Below are 24,406 nucleotides of genomic sequence, written 5' to 3' on the forward strand. Positions count from 1 at the left end.
ATGCAGTGCAACACCTTAGCTTCCCAGGGGTTCCATAACGTTTTCAGCAGGATGGCAACTGGTTTTCATGGGCGTGCAAAACTTTTTGAATTGAACTTCCTTATAAGGTAATTTAACTTTCTTCCAGATCGTCAGGTTGGCATAACCGTCCTCACAACTGGTCAATTTGCCGGGTGCCAAGGCCCTTAATAAAACCCCTGGCTGCCTCCTCATCCTTCCTCAGTAAGCACACATTTATTTACACAAAAAGGATAAGGATAATATTCAAAATTGTCAAACTATCTCAGAAAAATATTTCATTTGTATTGGTTTTTTCCCAGATTTAGCTACATTCAACAAGTTTCTTAAGAACCTCAGATTTTCAAAGAAGCAAAAATATTTTTTTAAGTCGTTTCTTGAACATACATCAAACATCAAGATTGATATTCATTTCCTTAGGACTCTCTCACTGGGTAAATAAATAACAATACCTATCACATATTCTTCATAAATAATAGTCTAATTAATATTATAAATTGTTATTACAGCTATAAAAAATAGCATACAAACAAGGTTTGCTCTCTGAAAAAATGTAAATTTTAAAGCCTGTAATATCTGTTTTCAAGCTCAACACCTAGACACCTGTAATTTTTTAAAAAATTTACAACAAGTTTTAGTTCATAGATTCATTCATGAGCTTGCAACTTTATGGGACACAAAATTATGGCTGCCTCATTCAAAACTGCAATTCAACCTCTGAAGGTTTAATGTGTTTGATTTAAAGGGAAAATCAGTAAACTTCAGGGCTTTTCATGGTCTGTTATTATTTGTCTGTCAGATTGGGAATAGCATCCATCAGTGCATAAGGCTGGTAAAGGCCTTCTGCTGAAGACAAACTCTTGATCTTCTAACTCTGAGTGAAGGTGAATGCCTTGCCCATCCTATATGGAGAGAAATGACTAAATTTACATGGCAAAATATTGGACTCTATTAGTCAATTTGATTCCTGGGGGTGACTATAACTACCTTTTTGAGATTTACAGCCGGTATCTTGGGTCTGATGGGGGAGAGCTCTGGAAATATGTGCTGCGGCTGCTTTAAGGAACTTTCCCTGGAGCATGATGCTTGGCTAGATTTCTTGAGGCTGGTATAACCAATGGTCTGTGAGGTATGGCCTCTTTTATCTTAAAAAAAAAAACAATAATAACAATAACAACAGTGAACAGGACGTGTCAACTGGACTGAAATCTAGCAGTGGAAGGACATTTATCTAGTAAATTAAAAGAAAACAATCCTCTTATAGAGAAAGCCCAAGGCCCACTGATCGTGTAAAACCACTGTTTGGGTTAGACCTCTTGTAAATTAATAACCAGCCCTTATTAGATTATGAGTTTAACACCTCTCAGAATAATGGGTGAAATTACCTTTTTTCTGCTCTTTTTTCTCCCTGTGAGCTACCATGATTACCTCCAAACTGAGTAGATCTTGGCTTGCTTGAGCTGTTGCTTTACTAACCCTCTTAACTGTACTTGAGTTGCTGTTCCTGAAATGCCGCTTCTTTTCAAAAAATTCCTGTTCATATAAAAAGTTAAACCAGTTGACTACTAAGAATGACAAGAATCTAATTTCTCCTTACAATATCACCCCTGAACCGCACATCAGGGTCGTGAGAATAAAGAAAATGATAACCAATTAATCCTTTAGCCCCCCAGATCTGATTGTAAATTCTCTCCTCTAACTGCTACACATTTTTTTGTAATTTAGTTATAAGAATTTTGTGTTAGATCAAGGTAACAACTTTTAGCTGATAAGTTTGAACATTGTCATTACCTGTTTGCTGAATGACATATGGTATTAAATGGGAGAAGTTACATGTTAATCACTTCTGTGAGTTAAAGGGCTAAATAAACTTTGTAGTGTTGAACAAATTCTCCTTAGGAAATAAATATAAAGTGTAAAGAATATGCACACTGATGTTTTGGTGTTTTAGCTAAAAGAGCAAGAAGCAAAAAGAAAATTTCCAAGGAGTTTATAATAAGTAGAACCTTTCTGTTAAAACAACTTGATGCCCAAAAAATGCATTTTAAAGATGTTTGTATCACATTTCAAACTAAGGTTTTTTTTAGTTTTACCTTTTGCAACTTTGTCTCATGTTTAAGCTTGAGACGGTTCCTAGAAAAATAAGAGTTACTTGTCATAATTTGTGAAAAGTTAATATTCTTGGAGTTGAAGGAGCAAAGCCAAAATAATTCCAAGAAATAAGTTAACTTTAAAAACGGCTTGGGGAATTCCACCCCTGGTGCAATAACATAATTTCTTGTTCCAAGGAGGAGTGCGTGTACAGAGGAACATTGAAATTTACAACAAACTCATAAAACAAAACCCAAGCCTAATAACAAAAGACCCTGGCTTGAGACTTTCTATACTTTTCCCTGTGATGGATCCAGAGGTAGTTTGGGTAGTTCAGTCAAACCTGCTAAATTGTCCCTCTAAATGCTGGAAATCATGTTTCCAAAGACCTTACTTTCAGAATCTCCCGGGAGAGCATACCCTTGAACAATTCTCTGAAGCCCCTTGACTAAATCCTGGATCTGCCCCAGTTACTATATATATATACTGAGTATTTAGTTCTAATTAACCAAGCCGGAGGTCTGTACGGGCAAATCTTGACTGAGGTCAAGATTCTCCCACATAGACCGACCTAGCTTGGTTAATAAGATGTTTATTATATGGCTGTGTCTTATATGCCAATTTTTACATTCTTTGTACCTTTTTTTTCTAGACCGGTCTAGATGCCGGTCTAGAGGGGAAAATCTAGACCACTTTCAATATTGATTTCAGCCAATCAAATCTGTGAATTCGGTAGTTCCCAGTCCTTGTGAGACACAGCCACATAATGAGATCATATAATGCATAGAACAGTACCCAGATATAATGTTCTCTTGTTATAATGCTATTATGAAGTTCTTAAATGTTCCCATAATTGTACCATCTTTTAACACTGAACTTCAGGGCTTGGTTGTTCAAAAAGCGGATAATGCTATCCAACGGATAAATTGCTATCCAGCGGATAAGTGTTAACAAAACTTACTGCGCTATCCACTGGAGAGAGAGTTATCCATTGGATAGTGTTATTCAACCTTCGAGCAACCCAGGCCAGTAGTCTAGAACTTTTATTTTGTCAACAGTTACCATGGGAACACATATAACATTAAATGGTAACTAGTGCTAGCCTAGACTTGTTAGCACCCCAATCTCTTCTCAGGCCATACTGAAAAAAACAACACAGATGAACAGCATTTAACAGCTCCAACATAGCTTTCAATTTGATAATGTTAAAACACCAGAAAATATTAAAACCTAAGCCACCAAGGATATTTTTCCCCTGTTTGATTGTTTTTTTTTTTAATCACACCACAAGCACCCTCTTTCTCACATGAGTGTGACCATCCAAAAAATTCCACATGGTTCATTTAATTCAAATGCCCTTGAGTTAAGAGGTGCGCATTCCTGAACGTCCTAGTTTCATTTGTGATCACGACAGCTTTCTGCTACCTTTTTACACTCCTCGGAGAAAAGAGGAACTTTTGAGAGCATAATATTTAAATAGTTTCTGATCTTACTTGTACCCTCTGGATGGGTGTGGACATTTTCTTAGACAACATAACTCACTTTTCGTAATCTTATGCTTCACCAACCCATTCAAATTATGTACTAAGCGATCGGTTAAGTTATCAAGATAAACTGTGGAATTAAATAACTGAGGTAAATTTATCAGTTCTCTTGTGTCATTGCCATTCAGACAAAGATTTAATACTCTTTTGACAACGGTCCAAACTTAAGGAGATATCCCAAACTCGTCGGCTTAGCTACTACAAATAAGCTTATTTCATACCGGATTATCAACTACGATAAGCTTCGCTTTACATACCGCTTTCTATGATTTGCAAGTATGATAATGAACAAGACATTTAAAACGTAATTAATTATAACCGCACAGGCCCCTAACAGAACTTAATGAAAGAACAGAAGACTAATAGCTCCTCCGACACAAACCGCTAAACAATTAAACAATTCTCTACAAAAAACGTATTGTTTCGACAAAATTAACGTTTCACACATTCCAGACCACAACACGTAAGAGCTGAGCTGGCGTCACGCGCCAGTGACAACGAAAATTTGAATTTTTTACAGGGGTTTTGCGGTTATTCTTTAAATATTTTATCTTAAATGAGTAAATTTTTCGCCACAAATGGACAATATTGTGGTCATATTTGTATTTTTTTGTTGTTTTGCTTCTAGAAATAAACTCACCGTGCTCCTCCAACCCAGTTCATTATTTTTGTTGAAGAGGTACATTGCAATGGAGGGTAAATGAAGTAGGAACCTCAGCTAAGTTAAAAAAAAATTTTGCAGGTAATAAATCATTTCATGCCATGCGGGGTTGAAAAAAAAAAACTCTTTCCGGGGTTAAAACCGTCGTTTCTCTAACTTCCTAGATTTGAGCACGGAAAATATGCAACCCACAGTTTCCAGAATGGGAAATATTTACATGAAAATTTGCATACTGGAAGATCTGAGCATGCGCAATTAGCCTGTGTTACGTTTTTAGCGTCGGTGACTCACTGTTTATATATTCTCGTGAATTCAGAGCTGGCCGATAGTTTGAAATGTTTTATCCAACAAATCCACGATCATAATCGTCTAGAAATGTCGAGTCTTCCTAATTTGCGCAATTCTTTACCTCGTAAAGGAAAGCACTGGTCTTATAATGTCCATGAATGCATTCTTCTCAGGGGACCCAAGACTGGAAATTTCAACCTTCATATTGTAGGAGGTGCAGAGAATGGCGAATTTATCTGTATCGGGGACGTTAAACAAGATAGATTACGGTACAGACGAGGAAAAATTCAACCAGGAGACGTTGTTTTGGAAATCAATGGGACTCCTGTGGCTGGTTATACTCAATTCGATGTTTTACCTTTGATCAAAAGTTCGAAGGAGGCAGCAACTCTTCGCATCGTAAAGCCAGGTTAGATTTAAGTGTTTGCGCTAACATTAATCACAATATACCACTTGTATATCTTTCAATGAGCTCACACAACCGATACAGTGCTAATCACGACATTATCGATCTTAACTTAGGGATTTTTGCTGTACGAGATCGCGTGTGTGATGACAATAATTACATCTAATTCGAACAAGCTGTTTATAGAATCCTGCAATCGAGTTTAAATTGGAATGTTAAATGAAATACCTCCGTAATGGCATCAGAAACGCATGCCAGCGGAATCTCGTGAATTTGTGTTTATCTGATCCTCACGAACACAACAAAAAATATGCAATCGAAACCTTGTAATGAATGACGCTGTTATTTTTATTGCGACGGGACCTGTGATCGGATTTTGCACTGGTTGGAAACTAATACTTGTAGCTGTCAATGTTTCGTAAGGGAAGCTTTATTATTGATGACGATATTATAGTTGGATGTGTCACTAATATTATGTGGGTCATTGAACGTAATATTCAATTTAAAGATTAAACACACATGTGGAATTCCTGTGGAGAATCGTGGCTTTTTCTCAGTGATGTTCCCGTGAAATTAGGCTCTAGCCCTGCCACACACATCAAACTTAAAATTGATACTTTTGATGCAGAAACGTTATGTTTTTTTCGGTTTTTTTTTTTCAATAATTGATTTATCGCGATATTATGATATTGCAAACCTCTAGACTCATTGAAAGATTCTTAAGGACAACATTCCCAAGCCTACCCATAACTTTTATCAATAATAATAATGAGCTCATTCAGTCCTTATACAAATACTTCCATGTTTGAAAAATTAAATTTCCAAAAGAGACTCTCGTTGTGTTAGATACCTACCAGTTTTATGACTCTATCACAACACTTAATCCACTCAACAACTGATACAATTTGAAGTTCTTAATTTACCGTAAAGGGGAAAATTAATTTTGGTTTGATAGCAACTTACAAAATATAGATTGAGTATTGTGTACTGCCTGTACTTGAAACCATTTGTTAAAATAGTTTGACATTAAGTTTGAAGTTACAAAAATATTTTATACTTATTAAAGTCAACTCAGCAAGCAATGTTTGTAGTGCTGAGGAGGGTGAAGATAAACAGATCTTGATAATCCTGGACAATTTATATTTGTATAATTATTTCTTAACTATATTTACACAAAATATGCTCAGTTATCCAGCTCTAAATAAGAGGAACTGTCAAGCTTCTAACCCCCAAGATTTGATTTTCTTACTGCTGTCTATTCCCTTGTAAATTAGTCACAAGAATTTTATGCTATTTTATGCTTTTGATTTACAGCCTTTACACTCTATACAATATACACCTTAACACCATACTTTTCTCTTTGCATTTCCTAAGGTGTTAACAACAGGGCTCGCCGCTAACTTTTCAACTTACTAGCCAAGTAGCCAGTAACAACTTAAATGTTACAACAATTTCAGTTTGTTTACAAACCAAACTGGCAAGTGAAAATCAAAAACCACAAGCCAAAACTGAATTTCTACTAGTCTGTGGCAAGTTGGCTACAGTCAATGTCAAGCCCTGAGCAAGGAGAATTTGTCTAACAGACAAGAGCTTCTTGAGTTTATGATCATTTTCTTTCTTCTCTTGACCATAATGTTTGATTTAAGGGGTGGTAAAGTTGGGAGAAACTAGGTGCTCATCATTATCAGGGATTGATGGTTTGACATTTCAACTCCCAAGATCTGATTATTGATACTCCCCTCTAGTTGCAACAAGTTTCTGAGTATTCTCATGACTTGTTAACTGGGTAATGTATGGATATTATAGGGAGAAGTTACATGTTAATCATTTCTGGGATTTAAAGGTTAATAGCCTTCATGGGCTGTTGGGAGAATACAAGTAAAGAATTTTCTAAATCATAAGCCAAAGGGGAGTGTTTTTTTTTTTTTTTCATTTTCTATGTAGAGTTTAAGTTTACATTTCATTATTCATTTCTTTTCTTATAGGAGAACAAATTTCAAGAGACTTGCAGAAATATCTTTCAACCAGATTTGACAAAGCTTCAGTTGATAATGACTTGCAGCAAACCATCAGAGAGAATCTGTACAATAGGACAGTACCATGTAAGTTTCCCCATAATTATCAGGCATTCACAAGATTATCACCTCTTAAACCTCTTGATTTTTTTTTTTTTTTTTCGCAACTCTAGAAGTATTTTTTAACACTGTGCAGGGAAGAATGCTCATTACTTGTATAAACAGCTGGCTGTCAAAATGTTAACAGTATAGAATTTTTTCTGGCCTGTTCCTACTCAGCATTTTACTTTTGTCTAATGATTATTCAATTAAAGCTCTTGTAGGGCTGTACCAATCACATAATGATATTTCTTATGGAATTTGACCCTGTTGTCTTCTACCCGATAAAAGGTACAACACGTTCCCCAAGGAATGGTGAAATACCTGGAGTTGATTATGTCTTCCTCTCCTTGGATGAGTTTGTAAGGTTAGAGCAAAGTGGCAGCCTTCTAGAGAGTGGCATTTATGAAGGGAACCATTATGGCACACCCAAACCACCAAGGGAACCTCTGCCAGCAGATAACATGATCTTTGTACCAGCCAAGGAGAAGACGATGGAAAAGAGAGGAAGACCAAGAGCAGCAGATAATCTGGGACCACTGCCGCCTAATTGGCAGGTTGCATACACTGAGGATAATGTCAAGTATTTTATAGAGTGAGTATTGCTAAAGTGCTCAGCCAAGACTTGGCCTGAAGGGCATCAGGGACCAAAGACATCAAAACCATTTGAATTGGGAAATGATCTGCAGACACAGCTATGTTGAGTTGGTAGTAGGAGCTGGTTGCGGCTGTCTACCATCACTTTATTGCTGCCTTTTAGCCTAGGAACAGGCTCACTTGTTTGGGTTTCCAAACATATTGCAGCAGCATTCTGACTGCTCAAGAATGACAGACACATTACAGAAATATAAATGAAAAATTATTATAAAAAAAAAAAACAGCAGTCTTTCTTTGGCCCCAGAAAGCTGAAAATTACACATTGGAGCGAAGCATGCCTCTCAGAGCCTCCAAGGCAAAGGGTACTTACAGCCCCTTTTCCAGGCACAGGTTTAAAAAAGTTATTGAAACCCATGAGATAGTGCACAGAAAAAAGATCTTGTTTTTCACTTTTTCAGTCATAGGACAGGGACCACTCAGTGGGTTGACCCAAGAATGGCACAGGTGAAGAAGGCCACTGTTGATGAGTGTGATGAGGATGGTATGTTGTCATTTTTTTTTTATTATTATAATTTGTTTTTTTTTCAGGTATATCTTGTTCCTGAGATTACCGTTGTTTTTCCCTTCGGCTTCCAAGGAACATTAGGAAGAAAACTTCAAAAATGATACTAATTTTAATTCAAATTAACTTTACACTGTTGACTGCAAACAGCTTTGCATGTAAATGGTTTGTTCTTCTTTTCAGAGCTACCTTACGGTTGGGAAAGAGTAGATGATCCCAAATATGGAACATACTTTATAGAGTAAGTGTGCAATTCCTGCTGTAAAATACTAAAGTAGCCCTTTCACCCCCAGGGTGGATTTCACAGAATTCACGCACACTCTTTGTTGGAGGAAGACCAGGGCTCGAAACTAACCTTTCAACTTACTAGCCAAGTGGCTAGTGACAACTTAGATGTTACTACAATTTCAGTTTGTTTACTAGCCAAACTGGCCAGCGGAAATAAAAAACCACCAGCCAAAACTGAATTTCTACTAGTCTGTGGCTAGTTGGTTGCCATTAGTGTCGAGCCGTGAAGACTCTTTTGTAATAGAGGAATATTGCATTTCAAAATTGGCTAGGAAACTAAGATGTTTTTGCCAAAGCAAAGATAAGACATTTACAGTAATCATTTGTATCTTTTTTTTCAGTCATGTAAACAGAAAGACTCAGTTTGAAAATCCAGTTCATGCTCGCAGACGACAGAGTCAGTCCAGTAGTGTGTCGTACACCCCTGCACCTCCCCCGCACGAGGGTCCACCTTCCTTCCAGTCTGCGGCAGCTTTGGCCAAAGCGCAAGAAGCTGAGGCACAGTCGAGGTTTGTAAACACTTAACACTCTAACATTAGTTCGAATCTGTTTTTGTTTTTTTTTTAATCTCTGCTACCCTTGGTTACCAGTCACTTTGCCATCATGTGAACTTGCAGACAATCAACTCGCTGACAACCTGCCACACAACTTGTTACCAAAGACCAAAGATAATGGTCAGCATGTTGATCCAAGGTGTCAGAAAGTTGACCAATGGTGTCAGCGAGTTGGTTTTTGGCAAGTTGACATGTCGACGAATTGACCAGGTGCCAACATTGTTAATGACCATACTAGCTTTTCTCATGGATCTTTCTTAATTAATTTCTTTGAATTCCCATCAGATGGCCGGAGGTTGAGTTTTCTCAGCCCCCTCCACCAGCATACACTGTGGATGGCTCCAACCATCAGCCAGTGGACGCCAGACAGCTTCAAGGTCAGGTCATAGTGACAGAATTGATCAAAGGACTACGCGGCTTTGGCTTCACCATCGTGGGCGGGGACCAGGTTGGGGAACTCCTACAGGTCAAGAGCATTGTCCCGGACGGTGCTGCGGCTAAGGATGGATTGCTACGTACGGGCGATGCTCTGAGAAGTGTCAACGGTATGTCTGTGTTGACCAGAAGTCATCAAGATGTTGTGAGCATGTTTCAAGCCATGCCCATCGGGGAGAGTGTGGAGTTGGAGGTTGTACGTGGCTATCCCTTGCCCTTTGACCCGGATGACCCTAATGTGGAGACAATAGGTTCATATACAGTGGTACATGGGACCTCCAATGGGTCAGAGTCACCTTTGCCGCGGTCCTCTGAGGAGAATAGTCCGACATATCCCCCGCATCCGCATGGGCAGGCGTTCAACAAATGGAGTACTTCACAAGGTAAGAATGAATTCATGATGACACTTAAACTAGAATTTGTTATGGTAATTGGATTGAAATCATACAAGTGATAAACAAAATTGGACGATCCCGAAGCGGGAGTCTGATTTTAATAATCACGAACTGGTATGAATACGGACAGAATTGGGTGACACTATGTCCTGTTACCATGACAAAATGACAAAACTTGAAAAACAAACCAGCCATCCGTTATACGTTTTCATAAGAAACGACACTTAACAGCACAAACGCAGCAAATTGACCTTGAATGAAACTGGAGAAGTAAATCGTTTTGACCGGCGTAAAAATTCGCTTTCAAATCGCGGGAAATTTTCATTGACGATCAAATTCGATGGGCGTACAAATGATTTTTTTACGAAACGTGCGTGTTTTTTTTTTTTTTTTTTTTTCATAACCATTAGAGTCTCCCTTTGCCCCAGGGGGATACCATGGGTCGAGCTACCCCCGGACATCCACGAGCAACACCCTTCCACGAGGCACCCCAGAGCTCATCACTGTCCCAGTGGTAAAGGGCCCCATGGGGTTTGGTTTCACCATCGCAGACAGCCCCTATGGCCAGAAGGTGAAGCAAATTTTGGATGCGCCCAGATGTGTTGGGCTTCAAGAAGGCGACATCTTGGTGGAGATTAACGGGCGATTGATCCGTAATTGTACTCATAATCAAGCCGTTAATATCCTGAAAGAGTGTCCTAAAGGACAAGAGGCATTTATCGTAGTTCAAAGAGGAGGTACGTTGTTAAAGAATCTTTTACTAAGTCCGTGTCTGATCGAAGGCTAGATCTTTTGATCCAGTAAATGTAGCAAATGTCAAGTAATCCATCATTGAATATTTTGCGTTATGGTTCCGTGTGATATTGTCTGAAACACTGATAGTTCACGACTATCCACCGAAATAATGGTGGCTTGTGAAGTGCGAAGCGGCAAGGTAAATATCTACCGCTGTTCACCAACACGAAGGAGAATAGTTGTTTTAGTATATACTAAAACCGTAAGATAATACAGTACAAAAAGGCGATTTTAACTCATTTATTCCTTGAAAATGTTGAAGGGCCGCAGCCAGGATGAAACATAGTTGAAATTTAAAAAAATTTTAAAAATTTTTGCTAGAGATCGTTTTTCAAATTTCAACTCATTTATTCCTGCAACGGTGACAAATTTTTTTGGGTGCAAATCCAGCGTGCAAATGCTCGGAGGTGAATAGCAATGGATATTCGGAGTTTGAGTGGCCGATTAGACCGCCCCTTCATCGCTTCTCATACTAATCAGTGTTCGTTAGTTTTTTTCGCCTTTATTTTACTCGAGGATAGTTATGTAGAACGAATAATCATTGATGTGTCGAAAGTTAAATCCAGTTAAAAGTAGTGTATAACTTATGTATTCTATTTATTGTCGTGTGTTTCTGTTTCGGTATTTTGATCTCATACTGTCATTTCTGCTTTACTGATTTAATATTTAATTTCTGTTTCTTGTATATTTATTGAATCTTTTGCACACTGCCCGCCGAGACTAGCTCTGCTATTTGTGGGTAGTGTTTCATTATGTTAAGTGCCATGTCATGTCTGATTACAATAAAGTTGAAGTTGAGTAGAAAGTTGTCTTGAAGCACTTTTGCTGCTTCTCACTGGCTGCAAGGCCAGATATTTTGGAACCCCAAAGTAATTTCGTAACTTTCGTCAAATCATGAAATATTTTATCTTTTATATATTTTATGATTCGTAATTTCGTTAAATCATCAAATAGTTTATTTCATTTTATATTTTTTGATTGGTAACCTCGTCAAATCATGAAATATTTAATTTATTTTATATTTTTTGATTCACAGGGATTCCAACACCACTTCGAAACAGCCCTTCATTTGGGAGAAGAGAGAAGGTAACTAATATTTTGTGTGTAATAACTCTTCAAAATCTTCTAACAGTTTTTATTACATCCATTTTGAAATCCCTGGTGGTCCCTGTAATCTGATTGGCTCTAATTGGTGCGATTTATTCACGAATCGCACCATTTTTTGCTCTAAATCGCAGCATCATTTTACGCTTGATTGAGTTCTTGACACATGACGCCAAAGTCTTTCTGTTTTGCATACAAAATAAGATGTAGTAAATGGTTTGAACCCGGGGGTAACATGTGATGGTGTAGTCTGATCGTCCGGGTGAGTGTAGTCCTGAGAAGGACTGTTGTCGGTGGTAGTGACTGACGTTTCGACAACCTGTGCGGAAGTCATCATCAGAGTCAAGTTTGACTCAAAAAAAAAAAAAAAAAAAAAAAAGAAGAAAAAAAGAAAAAAAAGAAGAAAAAATAAGATGTAAAAGCCTTTCCGGTTCTGCTTTTTATTTATTTATTTTTTTATTATTTTTTTATTTTTATTTTTTTTTATTTTTATTTTTTTGCTCAGTACTGCATCAATAAAATATTTGAATTGACCAAGTCCTCCTGTATTTGGGCAATTTCAAAATGGATGCAGTAAAGTGGTAATTGAACCTCGTGTCGCGCGATTTTGGTCTGAAATCATACTTGTGATTTCAAATCGAACTCGCGCTGCGCACCCGTTCGATTTCGAAACCACGCGTATCATTTCAGCCCGAATTGCACTCCACTCAGTTTAATTACCATTATTAATACACTGTCAAAAAGACTGATTAGGAGAATTAAGAAAATGAGCAGCAAGGAGAAAAGTGTTCGGATAGAGTCACAAATTTTTGGTATAGGCCAGCAAGGAAAGTGTTTGGTCGTCATTTGAAGAACTGACTTTTAGATCGTGGTTGTGGAAAAGTAACACTGGGGTTTCTGCACAGCGATAGTTTTATGCATGTATCAATGATGAATTTCCTACTTTCTTTTTAAGGAGCAGGAAGTTATCGCACCAAGAGTTGCTCGTCCAAAATCCACCCCTGTTATGGGCGCCAATCATGTCGGCCAGTCTCTAATGGAACATGGAAGCGCTGGTAACCTAGCAACTGCCGGGGAGAGCACCAGGAATCAGGAGACTGGGTACGATAACAGAATGTCTGGACAGCCCTCTTTGGACAAACGTTCTGAGGCACTGTTCAATTCATATCCATCGCTAAAGAAGGCTGTCGCTAATGCTGCCAGGAGGTAAACTCATGGATCTTGTATCGCTTCGTTTAAAGAAATTTTCAATTGAGTATTGAACGTGATCCAGCTTTCATTGGTTTTTTCTATAACTCTCTATTTGATTGGTCAAGAAAACTCGTACCATAATCCGAACTAATCAGATGCAAAAACTGACGCCAATCACGATTTGGTCACCCGCGTTTTCCCGCGCTTTAAGTAGTTTCCAGTTTTTTTTTTTTTACATTAAGCTCTCATTGGTTATTAGTGATGTCAGCGGTTATTCTGATTGATAGTAGTGATAATTTTGGTTTTTCATTTTTCGCCACTAAAACTGCTCTGTTTGAAGAAGATTGGAGATTATAATGAAGAAATTATAGAAATGTGTTAGAATAAGACGTATCGCTACATCATGCTTGTAGTGGAATGACAATTCTCGAAACGGAGATCAAATTGTGCAAAATCACAAAAGAAGAATTACCGATAATCTTGCCTTAACTGATTTTTAGGTCAATGGAAAACTTGGCCGCTCCAGAAGTACTGCCTCCCCCGGCAAGTCCTGACTCATACAGTTTCTCAGTGCACCTTCAAAGGGGGGAGATGGGGTTTGGTTTTCGTATCATTGGGGGTCAGGAGGAAGGCACACAGGTAGGGAAAAGAAACAATAATTTTAAGGAACTTTTTGGTTCTTTTTTCCCGTTCGTTTGGTCATGAGCTTAATTTGCTCACGATGTTATTATTTGCATGTTGAACGAGAGAACCTTTTTCGTTATTTTCAGGTGGCGATAGGTACGATCGTCCGGGGGGGACCTGCCGACCTGGACGGTCGCCTTCAGCGGGGGGATGAGATTCACTTTGTTGACGGTATAAACGTAATTGGTGCTGCGCATCGCCGTGTGATCTCACTTATGGGCAACGCTGCGCTGGCTGGAGAGGTCGCACTTGGTATCCATCGAAACCCGAACAAATCAGGACGTAAGTATTGATCTGATGTTTTGGTACAGAATTTATAGCGTGTGATCCCCTGTAAACGGAGGTCATTTCTGTCTTTCCTCTAGGAGCCATAAAGGAAATCATTTTACCCATATGTTCTTCTTAAAACTCTCTGAAGAAATACTTTGTACCCCTGTTTTCTGAAATTGCCACGCACATGGAAAAAAAAAAAAAAGAGAGACAAACAAACAAGCTCCATCACTTCGACGATTTCTTAATCGAAAGAAAAATAGCTTCTTTTGCATCTGGTGGAATACTTGTTCGCACGCAAGCAAATGAATGCTAATAGTCATCCAATGGCTGGCAAAGTTGCTCTACATTTCCCCAACTTCAAAAGTACATTCTGCACCAGCCCGTAGGGTCCTTAGCTGAGGTTTTTTATGATCGTAAAGAAATTCCGAGACTATTATTTAAGACCGTAACCTTCTTCTTAGTTTTTGACCACGTGCAAGTTTGTGATGTCATGAAAGCACGTGCAAACTTTTGATGAATAACTAGTGAACGCTTTAATTTCCTAAGAACTAGTTTACATTCTATCCATGAAAATTTACGTGCCGTATTAATCTCCTCCAACTCAACGTCCATATTTTATCATATGATCATTTTTTTACCCCAGGGACTACTCCCACGGGCACCATGCGGCGTTCCCGTTCAGCATCAACGGAACTCTCCGAAGCCGCTCTCGGAGGGATTAAGGCAAGAGAGGGGTCAAAGTCAACCGGGAATCTTAACCACTACGGGAGGAACCACTACCACGACCCGGAGGAGACTTCTTCCTTGCGGAGCTATCATTCTACCCCTGGGGATGGTTTGAGTTCCGGTGGGTTGCCCCCTCAAAGGAACAGACGTGTAAGCGAGAGTGACGCAAATGCTGAGCCCCAGGGCCCCACGTATTACCGTGACGTCATGCTGGAACGAGAAGACAACGAGAGCTTTGGCTTCGTGATATTCTCGTCTGTTAATAAGAGCGGATCAACCATAGGTGAGTGATAAACTCTATGCAGTTGTCTATAACAAAAGTAGTTAATTTCAATTTTCTGATTCTGTTTGGGGAACTTTTTGCCTGATGGTTAGCGCCCAGGGTCTGCGAATCGAGAAGTGTACGTTCACGCCCGTCAATCAATCAATCAAGTCAGTCGGTCAGTCAATCAATCAATCAACATGTTCAACGTGGTCAGTACGCTTAGCCAAAAAACTTGTTAACAAGCGCGCTTCGAAGAAAACGAAATAGACAAACGCCGTTATCGACTATGGGAAAATACTTTGAAATACACGATGTTCGTCGTAAGAAAATCCCTCTTGATTTTGTAACTGGAATCTAACTCATAATCCTCCTAACACTTCCCGGATGCTCTTCTGCTCAGATGACTTTGTATTGAGCTAGGCCTCTGTCAAGTTCATGTGTTGACAAACGTCCTGTACGAGAGATTTACCAACCCTACCCCTCACAGTTTTGTGACGTCGGGCTAGGGCTACCAAATAAGGTGGTGAGCACGTGCGCGTGGGAAAAAGCAAAAACGCAGTCGAGTAAAAAAGAACAAGGAGGTTGTGAGAGCGCGAGTTTACGGAAAGATTTTCCATCGAATTTAGTGAGAGTTTCGTGAATTAGATTGAAGCGGGTTAAACCAGGAAACCGTGTTATTGTGAGTTCTATGGGCTGTTTTAATGTTCGGCTCAGTCCTGCTTTCTGCTAGGATCAGCAGTGTCAAAAGCGTCCGGTGAAAAGATAGAATAAGGAAGACGATGATAAATTTTGAGTTCGGTAGCGAAATGAAGAGAGATGTTTGTCCGTCTTGTCACCAGCGTGGGACAAATAGGGAAAAAAAGTGAATGATTTTGAGGAATCGAACTTTAGAGCTTAGGAAGCCGCACTCCGATCCTCACGGAACTTATAGCAAACCAGACCATAACTATGTTCCTTGGAAACAAGTGTTTTGTATAATGTTAAAATCAGCAATGTAAGAAACATCGAATGAATGAGAAGGTAGATGAAGGAAGGTGTTAAACTTTGAGCTCATTTGTCAAATGATGAAGATTTGAAACAGTTGTCAGGGGCATGGGACCAAGTCAAAATCAAACTCAGTGTATCGTCAACGTCCCTTTATCCCTCTTGATTTCATTCCCAGACCCCTTCTTACATGCTCCCTCTCCGTTCTCAGGTCGTATTATCCAAGGTAGTCCGGCCGATCGCTGTCGTCAGCTGCACGTGGGTGATCGTCTGGTAGCAGTCAATGACGTCAGTATTATCGGTCAGCATCACAGTGATATTGTGGAAACCATCAAACAATCTGGAAGAACTGTCACTCTACGGATTGCCCAGCAACAGCCATTAGGTATGTTATAGTGTGTGCACTTAACTACGGTGGCCCAGAAGGCTCAACGCAAACAAAAAGTATACTGCAGCAAATAAAAAATATACTGCAGCAAATAAAAAATATACTGCAGCAAATAAAAAATATACTGCAGCAACTAAAAAATATACTGCAGCAAATAAAAAAATCAAAACGCAAAGAAAAAAAGTACCGTAGCAAATAAAAGATGCAACGCAAACAAAAAATACTGCAGCAAATAAAATATGCAACGCAAAAAAAAAAAAAAAAAGAAAACGCAAACAAAAAAATTGGAACGCAACGCCAAGGAAGACTGGGTAATAGTTCTTAGTTTCCCGCCAACACTCGTTCCATCCTTTGCTTGTTCGCCTTTCCGAAACCATGTTTTGCAGCGAACTTATGACAGTACCATGCTGCTCCTTTAAAAGTTCGATAATAACTTTATTTTCATACCCTTGATGAAAGTAATCTTCCATAATCCAACGCAGATCGCTTTCGTCCATAACCAAAAACGAGTTCCAGTTCATGCTGTTTTGGCGGGAAACTAAGAACTATTACCCAGTCTTCCTTGGCGTTGCGTTCCAATTTTTTTTGGTTGCGTTTTTTTTTTTTTTTTTTTTCGTTTGCGTTGCATATTTTATTTGCTGCAGTATTTTTTGTTTGCGTTGCATTTTTTTATTTGCTGCGGTACTTTTTTTCTTTGCGTCTTGATTTTTTTTATTTGCTGCAGTATATTTTTTGTTTGCGTTGAGCCTTCTGGGCCACCGTACTTAACCCTTTGCACCATAGCATCAGTATGCATATTCTCCATACTGTTCTCTATACATTTCCAAGGGTGCTGACAAGGAGAATTTGTTTAACAATCAAGAACTTCTTTAGTTGGTGATCATTTCCTTTATTCTCCTGACCTTAATGTGTGATTCAGGGGTGATATTGTAAGGAGAAATTAGATGTTACTCACTCTTAGTGTCAAAGAGTTAATAGGGACTCTAAGATAGCTATGACGGCGACGGCGACGGCGACGGCAACGGGAACGTAGCGAAACAAACGTTTTAATGAGCAAAACAACAGCTTTGCACGTGCATTTTAAAACGTGTAACGTTACAAAGCCGTTCTATGTAAGAGAACATCTTACAATCGCTAGATGTTTCGTTCGAGCAGGTGATTAGGAGCCCCAACGTTTCTATTTGGCATTCAATGCTGCACGCACATGTTTCGCTGAAAAACAGATCTCATGTTGTTGAAGAAGATAAAATTGTCGAGCAGCTTATAAGAAATGAAAATTTAATTTGTGATGGATGTTTTCCTAGGCGTTGCCGTGGTAACACCTGAAATCTCCATATATTTCTGTCCGTAAATTTTCGGTACTTTTATTCTTGATTTTACACAGATAACACCAACTCTAGAAGATTATCGCGAATGGTAAGTAGTTATCTCGAGAGAGATTTAGGATCGTTGATAAATCTCAATACAAACTATTCAAAATTGAGGTAATTTATTGGTGTTAAGAACTGCATTATCACAAAAAGATTCGAAGTAATGACTCGTTGCAGCGTAACCCTTGTAAGATGGACTACAGATAGCGTTTAATGTTGAGTCATTTTATGCCTTCTTAAACAGAGTGCCCCGAATATCGCCAAAGCAAGCAATGCGTATGACAGCAACAATGACTATAGAAGAGACGCTGACCAGTGGAACAGGGATAACGCATACTCAGACCAGGTTGGATATATATGTCTTATTAACCAAGCGCGAGGGCCGTACTTGGAGAATATCGGCCCGAGGTCTTGACAGTACGGACCGAGCGCAGCGAGGTCCGTACAATAAAGACCGAGGGTCGATATTCTTCCAGTACGGTCCCGATCAAGCTTGGTTAATAAAAGATTTATTATACGACTGAAGTTCAAAGGGACACAAATGTGGTATCATTCGGGACCATTCGGGACAGTGCCCGGTCCAATACTTAGAGAATATTGGACCGGCAATAGAGCATTTTGATTGGTTGATTTTAGTTATTGGCCCTCTGACTGCCCGAGTCGTGTAATAAAAAGCAGTTACTTTGCAGTGTACTCCTACTTAATGAATAAAGGCTGATAGTTTAGAAAGAAAGTGTTTGGGGCTGCGTCGGTGGGAGTAACGAAATAATTTGGATATATCAACAAAGTTGAAATGGTAAATTGGCCACCGTAGCGATTACAAAAGCTGGCGTTTCGAGCGTTAGCCCTTCGTCGGAGCGAATGGCGAAAACTTTCGCTCCGACGAAGGGCTAACGCTCGAAACGTCAGGTTTTGTAATCGTTACGGTGGCCAATTTACCATTTCAACTTTGTTGATATATCCAAATTACTCCTACTTAACTTTGCTTCGTGACTCGTAACTTCACCAAATAATGTTTTAGAACAGAAGAAGAAGAAAGACTTGGCATGCTTTGAAATTACCATCTTGCATGCGGAAGACGCTTCCTTGTTTTTTTAGCCTCTTGAAAAATGTTTACGTTTTTTATGTCATCACTCGCCATCTTTGGCCCCTTGTTTTCTCTTTTGTGTTCTACTCTCCTTCTGCACTGCTTTTTTTTCTTTTTTGCAGTCATTTCAATCCTTGTCATTTTTCTGCATCCCTTACCATAACTGTTCATTCTTGGTTTAGTTTTGCTTCAACTGAATTGAATTTACCGCCTCCCGGTTAGCTCAGTTGGTTAGAGCGCCGGATTGTGATGTGCGGGAGGTCGAGGGTTCGAGCCCCGGCCGGACCAATACTCATAGTTTATAGTTATACTTATAGTTTCTATTATAACAAGAAATGGATAGATATTCTAGTCTTCTTGGATAAGGACGAATAAACCGTAGGCCCCGTCTCCTGCAGGGTTAGGGGTAGAAGACGTTAATTTCCCACGCACGAGATAACTGTGTGGCGGATGCCCTCCCCTGGGGTGGGAATAGAGGGCCACAGGTTTATTAGTTACTTCAACTATTCCGTTCCACCCTCTCTAAATAAAGTGTCTATGTATGTGATGATGTGACTTGGCCGCCGTAAAGAGATTTTAAAGCTGTTTCCAGCGCTAGCCCATCGTCATTCGCTCAAACGAAGGGCTAACGCTCGAAATATCAGCTTTGAAACTCTTACAGTGGTTAATTTACATTCTAAACTCAGTTGATGAAACAAAAATTACCCAACTGGTATGATAAAAACGAAAACAACAAATCATCTTGTTTTACTCCCCCACGCAAACAGTACCACAGTTTCTTTAGAAACGAATCCCCTAAAATTTTGTAGCCTTCCTCAAGTTGGAGGTAATTTTGCGCAATGCAAAATAAAAAAAACGACGTCAAGAGTATTTTCGGAGTCACTTAAAAATTGGACCTTTTGCTATAGTCTTGTTCTGATCGCCGGCTTTAACCTAAGACACACAGTTACGATCGACTTTAAGTAAAACTGTCGCCTGAAAATTAAATAACCAATTCGGTTTTTTTTTCTTGTCAGGTCGACAGTCGCTTCCAAAGCCTTCCCAGGACACAGAACCACAATTCACAACCACCCCCAAAAGTCCCTCCCCGGGTGGCTCCTAAACCTTCACGAGAGAAGGTGCTTAGGGTGAAAGAAGAGCAACGGCGTCAGGAGAACAATGTTCATAACGGGAGAAACGATCCGAGGAGGAGATCAAATCCGGAGATTCAGTTCAAGCAACCACAGTTCTCTCAGAGTTACACCGGAGGGGTCAACGATAAGCGTGGCTATGGCCAACAGACCATGGAGGTGGAACTGATGCGAGATTCCCAAGGGTATGGGTTTAGTATCCGAGGGGGAAGAGAGCTGGACTTACCGATATTCGTTCTGCGCATGGCTGAGGGTGGAGCTGCTCAAAGAGATGGCAGGCTTAGGGTGAGAGAAAATGATGTTATTGCAAGAGCAGCATGTTTTTTGATCATATTTTCAGTGAATTGGCTTAGCTTCTCAGTTCGTGACTGGAAACGTCCAATTTGCAGTTACATGGATTGCAACTATTATAACTTGAAATATGTTGGCTTGGTGGACAGAGCTGAATAACGTTTACGCATGCGATAGGTTTTGCCGCGGAAACACGGATTTCGAGTGGTGCGCATGGTTGATTTCCTATTCTGTTGTTTCGAAGAGTCGTTTTCTTTGCCGCTTTTCTTTTACAGAACAACCTCCAAAAACTTGGTACACCCCCTAAAAATTTCCAAAAATTAATTTTCTCCGTAAAACCTCTGGAAGTGGGAAAATGCCTTCGACGAAAACAGAGTTCCTCGGTTTTAAAAGTCAGCCCTTATTATTTTCCGCTAATTTCGCTAAATTTTAGACCTAAGGCACTTGAGCCCGCGTTGTTGAACGCATACCCTTTGACGTAGCATTTCATTATTGAGCTCTGTCGGCTTAATGAGTTCACTCTTAAACCCCTAGGGGTTATCAGCATCTCATTTCTCCCCACAATACATCAGTCCCGAATCAAAGGTTAAGGTCAGGAGAATAAAGGAAATGATCAGCAACTACAGCAGCCCTCGATTTTGAAACAAATTCTTCTTGTCGGCACTATGGGAAATGCATGGAGATCAGTATGGATAAAACTCTTACTGATAGTAGGGTTTAAAAGTTTGAATTGATCATTTTGTTTTGTCGCCCATTTTTTTCAAGGTTGGAGACGAGATTTTAGAAATCAATGGAAGGAGCACGGAGAACATCCCCCACGCTGATGCCATAAGTTTGATCAAAAGCGGTGGTAACAGAGTCCACCTGTTGATTAGCACAAGCAACAAACCGGTTTATATGGGTACGTAGCAAATCTCTTTAGCTCGGTAAGCCTCGAAAGTCTCCTCTGCCCCACCCCACCCCCCCCCCCACCCATGCCCTCCTCTCCCACCCTCTCCTCGTAACAACAAGCTCGTCCATTGAAATAAGTCACAAGCTAGTCTAACTTTGACAATTCGGTTTATCTAGTGAGATTACAAACCGTTTCAATTTGTCTAGCTACAGGATAGTGTTTTCTCAGTAAGTGTATAAATCATGTTACTTTGGTGACTCACAAACTAATTTTGCTGGGTGATTAGATAACCAACCGGTTTTTACTCAGTAAGCAACATTAGAGCGCTTTTCGATTCAGTTTAATAAAACCAAAATCAAAGTAAGCAGAGTGGCCAGTTAGAAAAAACAACCAAACTGTCGAATGGGCGGGAAAACGCGGGTGGTCAAATCGTGATTGGTTATAGTTTTGCATCTGATTGGTTGAAAGAGTGGCGCAAGTTTTCTGGACCAATCACAGAGCGACGTTATGCAAAACCAAAGCAAGCCCAGATTAATTTCAACTCCATTCAAAATTGCTCAAGGTTTTTTTCGCATTGTTGAAATACAGGATGTGCAATTTTTTTAACGTCACTGCATGTGAGTTCTTTTTTTTTACTTGTTCGTGGCACATTTATGACACACTCTACATGCGGAACATCTCATCAAGCTCACTTTTTTTTCCCTTGTAGATGGTATCCCTAATGGCGGACACACCATTTCTAAGAGTGGTAGCCTTCCTCGATCTTCATGGAAGAGTCAAACATACCACGGCATGTACCAATCATAAAAAGTCGCACGAGGTTTCTCCTATGGTAACTTTTTCTTAGTAAAAAAACTTACATGAAGTTGTTGTAAAAGTCGAAACTATTTTCTGAAACCACGAAATTTCTAAATTGTTGTCAATTGAATCTTTTTAGATGTTTTAAAATATTTAGAATTTTATAAGATGAGTGTGAATTTTAGCCTGTAAGTTAATGATTTCACCTCTGGCATTCACCCTGTGTATTTATTCAAACGTTTGTGTACATACATGTAACATTTCCTTTCGCCGAGTTTAGCATGCTCACTCGTCAAAAACGAATTTCATTTGTAGTTTTCTGTCTCAATTTTCAACCTGTGGGCCTTTTCACTCTCTTAAGTGACTAGGAAGTAATTTCTCCTTACAACATCCATATATTAACGACTCGGAAGGTGACAAGAATAAAGAAAAATATCAACCAGAGGATATCCGTTAAAGCGGGAAACTCTCAAAACTAACATTAAATGAATTGTGAAACAGTCAGAAGAATTCTTGATCAGATCTTGAAAGTGCAAGGGTTTATTCAAGCTTATAATAAGGTAAAACAAGTTTAGCTCGATTCGGACGCTACATTGCGATAGCTACGCATAGTTTTTTTTTTTTAACATGTATAAATAGAGAGGTAGCCGATTTTAAATTAGTTTAACTATTGAGAGCACCTAGTGTGAATAGGGCGTAAATGGTGACGTAATTGTCAGTACGACCAATTAGAAAGACCTTATCATGTTTTATTATTATTAATATCATTATAGTTATTATCATTATTATTCTTGAATTGATGATCATTCGGGCCATTCTCGTGACCTAGCTGTGTGATTCAGGGGTGATATGGTATAGAGAAAATAGATGCTGGTCACTTCTAGGGTTTAAAGCGTTAAAGAAAGTCTGCGAGGCGCTTCGAGGTAATTTTTTTTTTTTCTTTTTGTTATCTTCAATATTTGATCATAGGAAATTACTATAAATTTGAGGGGAATGAGTTTGCAAATAAGGTTGATAACGAGTCAACGGAGAATAGTTTACAACTTTTTAATTAAAATCGCTTGCGTATGGTGAGTTTGCGAATAAATTCCTTATAACAGGGGTGAATTTTAACCAGTTGGTTAGACTCCAAATTGATCAATGTATTTAAGACAATAGTTTTAGTGTATCGATTCTCTTACCACCTGTATTACTGTATTCACGTGGTAATATAAAATGCCGAACTTTATCCTTTTATTAAGATGTTTTATACTTTTATCAAAGTGTGAAGGTTGTGCTATAATTCAATTCTTTGCACGTGTTGTGTAAATTGTAAAGACTAATATCTTTGTCGGCGAAAGTTCTGCATTTCCTGATAAACATTTGTACATGTTGTAATAGATGAAAATCAAATAAAGTAATTGTGAACTCTTAATTCGAATGAATTTCATATTTTAGCTCCCAAGGTCTAAAGCACATCATCCCAACAGATCACCTTACACGACTTTATCAGCCAGTACAGAGACTCGGCGCGATAATTAACAACTATATACCGAAGGGGAGGTGATTGGTGGCAAATATTTACCAAGCCACTAAACGACAAGGTTTTTACTAATTGTTTAAGAATGTACCACACAGAAACCCAAATAAAATTGTTATTTCCGTCAACATACCAAAGAGTGGAAGGAGGAAGGAGATTAAATTGTTGACACGCGATTTTGTCTCTTCGGCTGCACGGAAGTGAATAGTGCTCGTTAATCCCTTCCAAATCATCCAATCAGCGCACGCGAAAAGCACTATTTACTTGTGTGATATGTAGCAACAGAGAATTGTAGAATGTAGACCCAGACCCCCGACAAACCTCTTCCCTTTAATTAAAGGGGCAATTGTCATCCTACTAAACAACTTGTTTCAGTCCAAAACAGGTTTTAAGTTCGAGCATTAAATAAAGAGAAAAGAAATAAGGGGACTGATTCAATCCCCTTTTTTTCTTCTGATAAAATCTAAGCCATCGAGAAGTACTTAATGTGGCACGGACTATTACGCTGCTCTAAGTGGTTCGTACTCGTGATACTGTAAATTGTGCGTGCGATTCGGACAATTTTTAATGTCGGGAAATGAATAACCACTTCAAAGTTACTGAGCGGTACTTTCAATCTGGTTCTCACGAAAACTCTGTGCATGAGACTTAAAAGTTAAAACTGTGTGGATTTTCGAATGAAAGCTACCGAGCAATACTTTCATCTTGTTTGTTCTATTGCTCCATCCTATTCAGACTATGGTAGAAACCCTAGTGGTAGACCAATCGAATAAAAACGTCCGGCCTTTTGTTATTGTCTGACTCAGCAAGACATTTGTTTGTAGTTATTCTTATCTAGTTTGCTAAAAAAAATGTCTTCTGCAGGATTTAACTAAATAAGTTTTTAATAAGTGGCTTCTAGATTAAGCAAGATGAATATTTGTGACATGAAAACAAAGCAAACAATAAAAGTGTTC

The 24,406-nt window shown here is 39.1% G+C and overlaps 2 protein-coding genes across 7 annotated transcripts; one reads left to right on the top strand and one right to left on the bottom strand.

Annotated features, from left to right (window-relative positions):
• Positions 1 to 283: 283 nt before the first annotated feature.
• LOC111332489 (uncharacterized) lies at positions 284 to 5,404 on the bottom strand. Of its 4 annotated transcripts, none has more exons than XM_022937839.2 (5): positions 5,237 to 5,404; positions 2,112 to 2,151; positions 1,404 to 1,551; positions 1,006 to 1,163; positions 284 to 920 (listed from the first exon to the last, which is right to left on the bottom strand). In XM_022937839.2, exons 1-5 carry the CDS (start codon positions 5,248 to 5,250, stop codon positions 780 to 782), a joined length of 501 nt encoding a protein of 166 aa, XP_022793574.2. In that variant the 5' UTR covers positions 5,251 to 5,404; the 3' UTR covers positions 284 to 779. The 4 variants fall into 4 exon arrangements, with proteins under 4 accessions (XP_022793574.2, XP_022793572.2, XP_022793573.2 ...); XM_022937837.2 differs by lacking the exon at positions 5,237 to 5,404 and adding an exon at positions 4,294 to 4,526; XM_022937838.2 differs by lacking the exon at positions 5,237 to 5,404 and adding an exon at positions 3,172 to 4,284.
• LOC111332486 (membrane-associated guanylate kinase, WW and PDZ domain-containing protein 1) lies at positions 4,555 to 23,345 on the top strand. Of its 3 annotated transcripts, none has more exons than XM_022937832.2 (19): positions 4,555 to 5,011; positions 6,994 to 7,110; positions 7,414 to 7,717; positions 8,178 to 8,260; positions 8,465 to 8,522; positions 8,911 to 9,078; positions 9,409 to 9,941; positions 10,364 to 10,690; positions 11,785 to 11,834; positions 12,808 to 13,058; positions 13,544 to 13,682; positions 13,814 to 14,009; positions 14,644 to 15,009; positions 16,187 to 16,360; positions 17,748 to 17,779; positions 17,978 to 18,079; positions 19,837 to 20,235; positions 21,007 to 21,142; positions 21,843 to 23,345. In XM_022937832.2, exons 1-19 carry the CDS (start codon positions 4,690 to 4,692, stop codon positions 21,938 to 21,940), a joined length of 3,855 nt encoding a protein of 1,284 aa, XP_022793567.2. In that variant the 5' UTR covers positions 4,555 to 4,689; the 3' UTR covers positions 21,941 to 23,345. The 3 variants fall into 3 exon arrangements, with proteins under 3 accessions (XP_022793567.2, XP_022793568.2, XP_088618360.1); XM_022937833.2 differs by having other exon boundaries at positions 10,382 to 10,690; XM_088762234.1 differs by lacking the exon at positions 4,555 to 5,011 and adding an exon at positions 5,307 to 5,426.
• Positions 23,346 to 24,406: the final 1,061 nt, after the last annotated feature.

This window comes from Stylophora pistillata, chromosome 5, assembly GCF_964205215.1.
Source record: "Stylophora pistillata chromosome 5, jaStyPist1.2, whole genome shotgun sequence".
NCBI lineage: Eukaryota > Metazoa > Cnidaria > Anthozoa > Scleractinia > Pocilloporidae > Stylophora > Stylophora pistillata.